We start from the raw sequence: 12,745 nt of genomic DNA, 5'->3' as shown, positions 1-12,745 counted from the left end.
GGAATGAAAATTTTGATGTTATAGAATGTGTGAGTTAATGCTGAAGGGAAGTATGAAAAAGGATGATGAACGAAATGATGAAGTGAAAGAGGAGTGAATGAGAAAAATGCATGTAAGAGAATGCTAAAAAAAATGATAATATAAATATATGCATAGGTAGTCCTTGGTTAAAAATCACTCATTCAGCAAACCATTTGAAATTGCAATGGCACCGAAAGGGTGGTACTTACAACTGGTTCTCAAAGTTCTCGCCATCATGGTGCCTCCACAGTCACATCATTGCAATGTGGGCACTTGGCAACCAGCTTGCACTCATAATTGTTGGAGCTCTTTTCACAGAAGAGGAGCTGTTCCACATAAAAACATCAATTCCTGATCTCAGCCTCCCTTAGTTATGATAGTTTAGGACTAACAGGTTACTCCAAGGACATCCATATAGGATGAATTGCTTCAAGTTGGAGAAGCCACCTCGTTGCCATTGCTTGTCTACTCTACTTATTTAAACAAAACACTGGATAGAAGGAGCGTACCACTTTTATTTTCTAATAAAACTTCTGGCGTCCATTTTTAATGTTAATGGTTAGTGCCAAGCACGTCCACAGACTTCTATCATGGCACCCTAGAATTCCTGGGTCCACCTGAGTGGCAAGTAAGGGATCAATAGACATATTTGGCACCTCTGAGTGTCATATCAGCAGTAAATAGTAGATCCTCAGTGACTCTTGAATGATAATGTTACAAAGTACCACTTGGAAAGATGAATTTCTCATATAAATTGATGTATAAGCTTATTATCCTAATAAATAAATGATATGCCCTGTAGATGGAGACTGGCTTCCTTAGCTGTTTTTCCATGGGGAAGTTTGTTTCAATTACCTTGTTGGAAATCTGTGTGTAAATTCAGGGAGGAACATGAAAGAAGATTTTAATATTCATTGTTATTTTTTATTTCTACATCATTCCAAAAGAACGCTGCATGGCATACAATAAAATCAAAGAGGCGACAAATACAGGCAAGCTTCTAGACAGGTCGTAGACTGAAATGAATAGGATGGAATTTAAGATGGAGAAACGTAACATTCTGCATCAGGAGAGAAAAATGTAAAGCACAAATATTGGCTGGAGGATATTTGGCTTGACACTAGTTACATATGGAAAGGATCTGGGAGTCCTTGTCAGTCATAAGTTAAATATCAGCCAACTGTCTGATGTAGCTGCCAAAAAGGCAAATGCTACCTTAGGATGCATTAGTGGAAGCACAGAGAGCAGCGACTTCATCAGAGGAATTGATTACTCTATTACAGTGATGGTGAATCTTTTTGCCGTAGTGTGCCAAAAGCACATGATGGGGGGAGTATGTCCCTCCCTGTGCATGCCTGTGCTACTCCCCCACACTCCCCGCACTTTTGGCACGTGATGGCATGGTGGGCCCGGTAGGCCCGTTTTTTGCTCTCCCCAGGCTACAGAGGCTTTCTAGGAGGCTGGGGAGGGCAAAAACGGTCTTCCCCATCCCCACAGAGGCCCTCTGGAGGCCAGAAACGGCCCATTTCCCGACTTCCGGTCCCACCATGCGTGCCGGAGCTGAACTAGGGCAACACTCGCGTGCCCACCAATATGGCTCCATTCCATAGGTTTGCCATCATGGCTGTATTACACTATCCCCTGCTCAGATCCATTTGGAGTAGAGTTTTAGTCACCGTAGTTCAAAAATTAGAGCATGTTCAGAGGAAGTGTATGAAGGAGCGTGGAAACAAAGCCTTAAGAGGGATGCCTAAATGATCTGGGCATGTTGAACCCACATAAGTGATAAATAAGATATCATAGCAGAAGGGTTGTTGCACACAAAAGAGAGCGTAGACTTATTTTCCACAATTTCAGAGCACAAGACCAGTATTAATGGATAAAAATGGCAAGAGGTTCGGGCTAGAGCAGGGGTGTCAAACTCGATGTCTTTGAGGGCCACATCAGGATTGTGTTTGACCTCGGGAGGCCGGGTGAGCATGGCCAAAGTAGGCGTAGCCAGTTCAATGTCACTTGTGTCAGGGGAACCTGTGGTGACCTGGGAGGGCCTGGCGGGATCCATTATCACCAGAGCAGGAAACAGACCAGGGAGAGGGCCAAATCCTTGTCCTCCAGAGGACCCTCGCCATCCCTCTCAGACCACGTGGAGGACCCCTGGATGGCGACACGGGCTGTCCAGGCCATAGGCAGTGACGGGCAAGTGCCCAGCCCGGCCCTTGAGCTCCCAGGACACTGGGACCTCACAGCCCAGCCCAGCCAAGCCCTGCTTCCCCTAGGGGGTGCCTGGCTGCACTTCCTCCTCAAAGCTGCTGCTGCTGCTGTTCTCAGTCTCCTTGGTCAGGTTGCTCATAGTGTGTGCAAAGGGCCAAATAGGTGGGTCTCCCGAGCTCCATTTTCACTGGCAGAGGGCTGCAGGAGGCCGTCACAGCCAAAAACAGAGCCTGGGAGGGCCACGCGCAGCCCTCCCAAGCTCCATTGTGCTGGCAGAGGCACCGCGGGCCCGTCCTTCACTGTTTCCAAGGCAGCCCTGTGAGCCAGATCTAAGCAGCCCATGGCGCATGGGCCTTGAGTGACACCCCTGGGCTAGAGTAAGCCCCTCAGCTGTTGCAAGATTTGCTGCATGGAGAGCTCTCCTGCCACAAGGGTCTTCAAAAAGGTTGGATAATTATCTGCAAGTGCTATAGTGGAACTTGCACTGAGCAAGGGATTGGACTTTGTGATCTCTTAAGATACCTTCCACCTCTATGATTCTCTGAATCTAAGCATACAGGAGTTAGAGTGGAGAGTGCAACAATACCTCTCCTTTTTACTCAGCTTCTCCATTAAGCACTGATGATAGCTTCTGAGGAAGGTCAGACCCTCCTCCCTGGCTCTGCTTCCTGCCTCTCCTCCTTCAAATCTCTTGGCTTGAATTCAGCTCCCTGCAGTACATAGCAAGATTTCAGTCTAGGTTCTGAATATTTTCTAGACCAGGCTACAGGTTGTCCGCTTATGAAATCCTGGGATTTCAGAAAACCAAATTGTTTAGGATAATCAAAACGTTTGGTACTTGAACAGGAAAATCTAATTGATAGTTTGAGAGGAGGCAGGCAATCTAATTTGCTCCTTGTGTACCAGTGCCAGAGAAATTAAAGGGTATTTCTTCAGGCATCCTAGTGGGATTTGTCCATGAAGCAGAGAGGTCTTGGGCCTGTATTCCATGGCACCCTATATAGATTGCTTGAGGAATGTAACTGGTCTGAAATCATGCAACTTATCATGGTTCAAAGTTGTCTAGGAAAAAGAGAGTTATACCCCATCCTTGAAGTTAGGACTATTGCACATGTACGCATTCACACCCTGGTCATGTGATTATAATTTGGGCATTTGGCAACTGTCTTGCATTTATGACAGCTGCAGCATCTTGCAATCATATGATCACAATTTGTGACTTTTACCAGTCTACTTCTGACAAACAAAGTCAATTGGGGAAGCTGGATTCACTTAATGAACATGAGATTCACTTAACAATCACATGATTTACTTAACAACCTCTGTAAAATGGTCATAAAATCAGGTCTGGTCAGATGACAACTCACGTAACAACCACATCACTTAACAATCAAAATTTTGGTCTCGGTTGTGGTCCTGGGTTGAACACTGCTGTACGTTGTTCCAAGAGACTACTACAGTCCTCAGATCATTTGTTTGGTGATCGAAGTTACAGCAGCACTGAAAGGCAAGGATCAGAGTTACAAAGGCACCAAAAAAAGTGACATGATTGTTTTTCACACCACCATTGCAGCATCCCCATGGTCACGTGATCAGATGCTTGGCAATTGGCATGTATTTATGATGGTTGCAGTGTCCCAGGATCTTGCAATCACCTTTTGCAGCCTTCTGACAAGCAAAGTCAATGTGGAAACCACATTCACTTAACAACTGTATTACTAACTTAACCGCAGCGATTCACTTAACAACTGTGGCAAAAACGTTGTAAAATGAGGTGAAATTCACTTAACAACTGTCTCGCTCAGCAACAGAAATGTTGGGCTCAATTGTGGTCGTAAGGCGAGAAAGTATTTGTCTACCTTTGCAGTTGGGTTAAGCAAGAACTGAATCAGAGACTCTGATGAATCCTATTCTGCATACAATACAAACACGAGAGTCATGTGTCCCACATTGTTCTATTTCTGCCAGGGAAATCCTTCTCTATGAATATGCCTGACTAGAAACCTGAAGCTTAATTTATGAATCGGTAATGTTTCTCTCCTTGTAAATGGGGAAAATATGAAAACAAGCAAGTCCTGTTGTCTTTATAGTTTCCATCAGATGGTTTTCCATTTATCTCTCATCTGCCCTAGTGGAGGACTTCAACTTCCAGAATTCCCCAGCCAGCTTTGCTTTGCTGGCTGGGGAATTCTGGGAGTTGAAGTCCGCGAGGCTTAAAGTTGCCAAGGTTGGAGACCCCTGCTATATAGGACTGCCTGCAAAATTATCAAAAATTGACAAGCTCTCCTCATCACTTCAGCCTAAAATCCAGTGTTGGCCAAACTAGAACCTTGTATAAAGTTTATGGCTGTGTCCTGAGTTAAACGACCATTTGTTCAGTGACCATTCAAAGTTATAACAGCACTGAAGGTCGCTCACAACCAGCCCTTAAAGTTGCAGCCATCACAGTGTTCCCACAGTTATGTAAACATAATTTGAGTGTTCATCAGCCAGCATGCAATTATATCCCGTTCCAGTCTATCTAGACCCGTTCCAGTCCGGTTTCCGACCCGGTTACAGCACGGAGACGGCTTTGGTCGCGTTGGTGGATGATCTCTGGAGGGCCAGGGATAGGGGTTGTTCCTCTGCCCTGGTCCTATTAGACCTCTCAGCGGCTTTCGATACCATCGACCATGGTATCCTGCTGCGCCGGTTGGAGGGATTGGGAGTGGGAGGCACCGTTTATCGGTGGTTCTCCTCCTATCTCTCTGACCGGTTGCAGTCGGTGTTGACAGGGGGGCAGAGGTCGGCCCCGAGGCGCCTCACTTGTGGGGTGCCGCAGGGGTCGATTCTCTCGCCCCTTCTGTTTAACATCTACATGAAACCACTGGGTGAGATCATCAGTGGTTTCGGTGTGAAGTACCAGCTGTATGCGGATGACACCCAGCTGTACTTTTCTACACCGGACCACCCCAACGGTTATCAAGTGCTGTCCCGGTGTCTGGAGGCCGTACGGGTCTGGATGGGGAGAAACAGGCTCAAGCTCAATCCCTCCAAGACAGAGTGGCTGTGGATGCCGGCATCCCGGTACAGTCAGCTAAATCCGCGGCTGACCATCGGTGGCGAGTCACTGGCCCCGATGGAGAGGGTGCGCAACTTAGGCGCCCTCCTGGATGAACGGCTGTCTCTAGAAGATCATTTGACGGCCGTCTCCAGGAGAGCGTTCTACCAGGTTCGCCTGGTGCGCCAGTTGCGCCCCTTTCTGGACCGGGAGGCCCTATGCACGGTCACTCACGCTCTCGTGACGCCTCGCCTGGATTACTGCAACGCCTCTACATGGGGCTTCCTTGAAGGGCATCCGGAGGCTACAGTTAGTCCAGAATGCGGCTGCGCGGGTGATAGATGGAGCCCTCGTGGCTCCCGTGATAACACCCATCCTGCGCAGGCTGCACTGGCTACCTGTGGCCTTCCGGGTGCGCTTCAAGGTTTTGGTGACCACCTTTAAAGCGCTCCATGGCATAGGGCCGGGTTATCTACGGGACCGCCTACTGCGACCAGATACCTCTCACCGACCCGTGCGCTCTCACAGAGAGGGACTTCTCAGGGTGCCGTCAGCTAGGCAGTGTTGTCTGGCGACGCCCAGGGGAAGGGCCTTCTCTGTGGGGGCTCCCGCCCTCTGGAACGAGCTCCCCCCAGGACTCCGTCAACTTCCGGACCTTCGAACCTTCCGTCGCGAGCTCAAGACACATTTATTCATCTGTGCAGGACTGGCTTAGATTTTAAATTTACAGGGGTTTTAAATTGATTTTAATATTTATATTTTTATTTTTAATAAATAGGGCATTGGAATAAGTTTTTTAAAGATTATTTTAATTTTGTATATTGATGTTTTATATGCCTGTGAACCGCCCTGAGTCCTTTGGGAGATAGGGCGGTATATAAATTTAAATAATAAATAAATAAATAAATAAATAAATAAATAAATAAATAAATAATGTCACAGAATCCCATGGTCATGTGATCACCATTTGCAATCTTCTTTGCTGGCTTTCTACAAGCAAAGTCAATGGGGAAGCTGGCAGGCGGTCACAAATGGTGACCCATGATATCCTTACTTAAAAACCCAAGGAGATTCACTTAATGATAACGAGAAGTACTGAAATTTCCATTGCTAAATGTTGCAGTCACATGACTTAGCAGTGGAAACACTGGTCCCAATTACCATTGTTACATGAAGACTACCTGTATATCAGTGGTGGAATTAAATTTTTTTTACTACCATTTCTGTGGGCGGGGCGTGGTGGGCGTGGTGTGGCTTGGTGGGCATGGCAGGGGAAGGATACTGAAAAATCTCTATTCCCACCCCACTCCTGGGGGAAGAATATTGCAAAATCTCCATTCCCGCCCCACTCCGGGGCCAGCCAAAGGTGATATTTGCCGGTTCTCCGAACTACTCCAAATTTCCATTACCAATTCTCCAGAACCTGTCAGAATCTGCTGAATAGTACCCCTGCTGTATATATAAATGTATACCTACATGATGTAAGGACTACATGATGAGTCCTTCGGGAGAAGGGCGGTATAAAAATTAAATAAAATAAATAAATAAATAAATAAATAAAAATTTGTAGAATAGCAAATGCTTTGGTAGCTGCAATTCTTTGATGCAAAATAGGGCCAGTTTTTATGATAGAAGAAGCAGGGAGATATGAACTTTTCAGTCTGCAAAACTCAAATCCCCAGTTAAATTGTTACTTGCCTTCCTTTCAAGTAAAAGATTCCAGTGTTTTTGTGGGAAAGAACTGCTCAGTGCGAGGCGTACAGGAAGGAGGGCTTGCAAGTAGTGACTGCAGCTGCCATGTGTTGGCTAGCAGCTGGGTGGAAGGAAATAGTCCTGGCTATAACCCAGCACCATCTGGGAAGTGTCAGCACCGCAGCTTGGGAACAAAGGGGAGCAGAGAGCTTGCTTAGGACACCTTAAGTATCTGGCTATCACAGACAGTTTGAGCATTCCCACAGAGTAAGTGGGAGAATGCTCCATCTTAGCTTTTTTTCAAAGCACTAAAATTAGGTGAGCAGAACAGGATTAATTGAAATTGATATTGAAAAAGTAGGCCGTGAAATTCTTACTTTCTAGGTCTTGGAGTCAGAAAAGCCACAAATTCTTAATGGATGCCAGTTGAAAGTACCTTCAGAAAAATCCCCTCCATTCTATCCCGATTGACAGGAAGCTTCAGTATTTCAGAAAGATGCAAATTCAGAATCTCCTTAAATAGCTTGTGATGTTATTAATGCTACCTATTTATATGGGAAACATAAGCTGGGTTTACCTTTTCTAAATTTCTTTTTATAAGCCTTCTAGTCAGGAGTCATTATATCAAGGGTTAAGTACTGCTATTTTTTTTTTTTTTGGTTATTTCCTTTCCATTATCAAGGCAAAGTTCAAGGCATTTTTGAATTTCCCATCCCAACAGATTTTTACATACGATCACTTCCGTTTCTTATAGAGAGGAAGATGAGTAATTTTGAATTTCCCATCCCAACAGATTTTTACATACGATCACTTCCGTTTCATATAGAGAGGAAGATGAGTAATTTTGAATTTGTATTTTAACTGGGATTTGAGAAGCCTTTATCCTAGACCCAGATCGTTTAACCATAGTGATCCATGGCTGGCTTTATGAGACTATTTCAGGGTTATTTATCCAATGTCAACAGTTTTGAGAGAAATTGAATGTATCCACATAGTTTTAAAATGGGGAAAATTCAACCAGTTTTAATCATTAGGATGGCATCAAAAAGGCAGAAGAATGTTCTAAAAAGTGAATTTGCAGATCGACCCCATTATGTATATTTTTAAGCAGCTGGCTTCCATTTCACTAAAGCTGGTTAGTATATTATACCACAGCCACAAGAAACAGCCACAAAAATCCATCTGGCTTCCGATCTGTGATGTCATCCAAAATCTCTTGTCTCTAAGACAGCTAATGTCACTTTTGCTCATGGTAAGTCCATTTCAGTCCTCTTATCCCAGACATTTAGATTCCTATGCGGTGATAGTCACATTGGGAAAGAGGAAATCGTGAATTTAACTTCCATCATTTCAATTTTTTAATAACTGCCTCAAAATCAGGCAGGATTGGGACCATATCAGGGGTGAAATCCAGCAGGTTCTGACAGGTTCTGGAGAACCAGTAGTGGAAATTTTGAGCAGTTTGGAGAACTGGCAAATACCACCTCTGGCTGGCCCCACAGTGGGGTGGGAATGGGGATTCTGCAGTATCCTTCCCCTGGAGTGTGGCCAAGTTGAACCAGGAGCTTTTTCTTCTACACTTTTTTGGCTCAGGTGCTTGAAACGTCTGCTACCAAATGCCAAGTTAACTGCTTCATCTGGTTACTGAATTAATCCAGCTTCTGGTTTTGCACAAACATCGAACCACATAGTTAAAGCCTGATTTGGAAAAAAAAAATGCCCAACCTCTTTATGAATTCATTCAATGTTCTGATTTTATAAATACACTGAACTGCAAACTAACAATGCTGCTTATACACGTTCTGCTAAACTACAATTTAAAAAAATAAAAAAATAAAGTCATCTTAGTGTGCAAATGCAGCTGTTAGATTATTGAATGATTTGGTTAAGCAAATCATGAGAACCCAGCCTCTGTTAATTGGCTATTTGTGTGCCACCCGAAAAATATGGCTTTCTGAATTATTTAAGTACAGTAATTGATTTGTTCCAAGTTCTGTACACAGCCTCATTTCTCCAATTACTACCTCAAGATTTGGCAGGAAGGATACTGAAAATCTCTATTCCCACCCCACTCCTGGGGAAGAATATTGCAAAATCTCCATTCCGCCCCACTCCGGGGCCAGCCAAAGGTGATATTTGCGGTTCTCGAACTACTCCAAATTTCCATTGCTAAATGTTGCAGTCACATGACTTAGCAGTGGAAACACTGCTCCCAATTACCATTGTTACATGAAGACTACCTGTATATCAGTGGTGGAATTAAATTTTTTACTACCATTTCTGTGGGCGGGCGTGGTGGGCGTGGTGGGCGTGGTGGGCGTGGTGTGGCTTGGTGGGCATGGCAGGGAAGGATACTGAAAATCTCTATTCCCACCCCACTCCTGGGGAAGAATATTGCAAAATCTCCATTCCGCCCCACTCCGGGGCCAGCCAAAGGTGATATTTGCGGTTCTCGAACTACTCCAAATTTCCATTGCTAAATGTTGCAGTCACATGACTTAGCAGTGGAAACACTGGTCCCAATTACCATTGTTACATGAAGACTACCTGTATATCAGAAAGATGCAAATTCAGAATCTCCTTAAATAGCTTGTGATGTTATTAATGCTACCTATTTATATGGGAAACATAAGCTGGGTTTACCTTTTCTAAATTTCTTTTTATAAGCCTTCTAGTCAGGAGTCATTATATCAAGGGTTAAGTACTGCTATTTTTTTTTTTTTTGGTTATTTCCTTTCCATTATCAAGGCAAAGTTCAAGGCATTTTTGAATTTCCCATCCCAACAGATTTTTACATACGATCACTTCCGTTTCTTATAGAGAGGAAGATGAGTAATTTTGAATTTGTATTTTAACTGGGATTTGAGAAGCCTTTATCCTAGACCCAGATAGTTTAACCATAGTGATCCATGGCTGGCTTTATGAGACTATTTCAGGGTTATTTATCCAATGTCAACAGTTTTGAGAGAAATTGAATGTATCCACATAGTTTTAAAATGGGGAAAATTCAACCAGTTTTAATCATTAGGATGGCATCAAAAAGGCAGAAGAATGTTCTAAAAAGTGAATTTGCAGATCGACCCCATTATGTATATTTTTAAGCAGCTGGCTTCCATTTCACTAAAGCTGGTTAGTATATTATACCACAGCCACAAGAAACAGCCACAAAAATCCATCTGGCTTCCGATCTGTGATGTCATCCAAAATCTCTTGTCTCTAAGACAGGGGTGTCAAACTCGTGTCGTCATGATGTTGTCACATGACATATCAGGACTTTTCCCCCCTTTGCTAAAACGGGCATGAGCATGGCCAGCATGTGGTGCATTTGGCCTGCGGGCTGCGAGTTTGACAGCCTTGCTCTAAGACAGCTAATGTCACTTTTGCTCATGGTAAGTCCATTTCCAGTCCTCTTATCCCAGACATTTAGATTCCTATGCGGTGATAGTCACATTGGGAAAGAGGAAATACGTAGAATTTAACTTCCATCATTTCAATTTTTTAATAACTGCCTCAAAATCAGGCAGGATTGGGACCATATCAGGGGTGAAATCCAGCAGGTTCTGACAGGTTCTGGAGAACCAGTAGTGGAAATTTTGAGCAGTTTGGAGAACTGGCAAATACCACCTCTGGCTGGCCCCACAGTGGGGTGGGAATGGGGATTCTGCAGTATCCTTCCCCTAGAGTGTGGCCAAGTTGAACCAGGAGCTTTTTCTTCTACACTTTTTTGGCTCAGGTGCTTGAAACGTCTGCTACCAAATGCCAAGTTAACTGCTTCATCTGGTTACTGAATTAATCCAGCTTCTGGTTTTGCACAAACATCGAACCACATAGTTAAAGCCTGATTTGGAAAAAAAAAATGCCCAACCTCTTTATGAATTCATTCAATGTTCTGATTTTATAAATACACTGAACTGCAAACTAACAATGCTGCTTATACACGTTCTGCTAAACTACAATTTAAAAAAATAAAAAAATAAAGTCATCTTAGTGTGCAAATGCAGCTGTTAGATTATTGAATGATTTGGTTAAGCAAATCATGAGAACCCAGCCTCTGTTAATTGGCTATTTGTGTGCCACCCGAAAAATATGGCTTTCTGAATTATTTAAGTACAGTAATTGATTTGTTCCAAGTTCTGTACACAGCCTCATTTCTCCAATTACTACCTCAAGATTTGGCAGGAAGGATTGAAGCAGGAAGGATTGCGCTATTATTGTGCTAACCAGAAGGTTGAAGGAGGATAGAATATAATGTAAGCCTTTGTGATCCAAGAATTAAACTACAATTATTTGCAGTAACACTCTGACCTTTATAGTGTGTCTATTAAATATTGGTTGTAGCATTGATTACATATTTAATCCTTTCAAATGAATTAAATCATATGAGAGGGAATAAACATTCTCAAATAGAACAATTGTTCAGACATGTTACGGCTGCTCAACTGTACATGTAAGCACTGTATGGTTAAAGCATGGAATCCTTTGCCATAATCTAAATATAATTTTTCCTTCTTGTCTTCAGGCAATGGAAAGCAAATTGCTGATTGGCGGAAGGAATATCATGGACCACACAAATGAGCAGCAAAAGATGCTTGAGCTGAAGAGACAGGAAATTGCAGAGCAGGTAAGGACCAGCTGGGATTTGGATGAGCCGCACACCCCTCAATTTTCCTTCTGGGTGTCCCACTCTTTCTCAAACCAATATGAAATGGATATGACCCTTGGCCTCTTTCAAAATACAAGCAACCTTCCAAGCAGGTCATGGAGGCTGGACTGGAATGCTTGTCTATGGAGCCAGGGATTGCTGTGTCTGATAATATTCTGGCGGGAGGTAGCAGGACTGTATTCTGACATTGAGGAACGTTTGGCCTGATTCTATAACACAGAAGCGGCGTGAGCGGGAAATGCAACAGGAAGTGCTTTTGAGGGATGAGGAAACCATGGAGCTCCGGGAGACATTCACTTCTTTACAGCAGGAAGTAGAAATCAAAACCAAGAAGCTCAAAAAGGTAAGAATCCTCCAGAAATCTAGGACACAGGAAGATTCAATAGTGTCAGGGAAATCCTACAGAATGTCCATTAGAATAGATTGATAGCTCTCTTTAGAAACAGGCTAATACATGTTTTAAGATTATTCTTTCCCAGGAGCCAAATCAGGAACAAGGTGTCTCCTACAATAGATTACAGCAGGACCTTGTTCAGTTGGCAGAAGTTAGTCAGGAACCTTGAGAAGAACAAGGGTTCAGCTTCATGTTGCAATTAAGGCTGAAGAGAATTCTCTCCTTTTTATCATTTATCAGCTAAATATTGTCTTTATGACACCTAAAATGTATAGTATATAGAAAAGAGTATGCAGACTGACTGTCAGAGAGGCTATTATGAGTCAGTGTACTCTATATTCAGAGACCACTGTATCCTCCCTTTGGGAAGACTGTTATTGGTATCATGGGATGGGGTGATTGAGTAGGCATCACATAGCATTGTCACTGAAATGAATGCTCTGCATTTTTCCACAAGAACAAATAGCAACTGTTCACATGGATGGGAGAAAATAAAACATACACTCCAAATTAGATGATGTCTCCTCTCCCATCCCAAAATACAGATTATTCTACAGTGTATAATGGAAGCTGTTAGAACTGAGACAGTTTCTGCATGTGTAGTCATAGCAGGTTTTTTTCTTGCTGAATTCCCAGTAGGACAAAATTTCAATGACTACTTCCATAAATAGATACATAGATAATAGGTAAGTGCAAAACTTAATATTTCACTTACACTCTGTAT

General features: G+C 43.3%; 2 protein-coding genes across 3 annotated transcripts in view; both read left to right on the top strand.

The window, feature by feature from the left end:
• ASXL2 (ASXL transcriptional regulator 2) overlaps positions 1–12,745 on the top strand; it is a 130,471-nt gene that overhangs the window by 284 nt on the left and 117,442 nt on the right. The window lies entirely within an intron of this gene.
• KIF3C (kinesin family member 3C) overlaps positions 1–12,745 on the top strand; it is a 46,726-nt gene that overhangs the window by 19,434 nt on the left and 14,547 nt on the right. For both annotated transcript variants that reach the window (XM_058164706.1, XM_058164705.1), the window contains exons 2-3: positions 11,484–11,585; positions 11,848–11,970. In XM_058164706.1, coding sequence (XP_058020689.1) covers positions 11,484–11,585; positions 11,848–11,970 — 225 coding nt within the window. The remainder of the gene's footprint in view (positions 1–11,483; positions 11,586–11,847; positions 11,971–12,745) is intronic.

The sequence above is a fragment of the Ahaetulla prasina genome, chromosome 1 (assembly GCF_028640845.1).
Source record: "Ahaetulla prasina isolate Xishuangbanna chromosome 1, ASM2864084v1, whole genome shotgun sequence".
Lineage (NCBI taxonomy): Eukaryota > Metazoa > Chordata > Lepidosauria > Squamata > Colubridae > Ahaetulla > Ahaetulla prasina.
The sequence above is the reverse complement of the archived record's forward strand: the minus strand, read 5'-3'. Positions and strand labels throughout refer to the sequence as shown.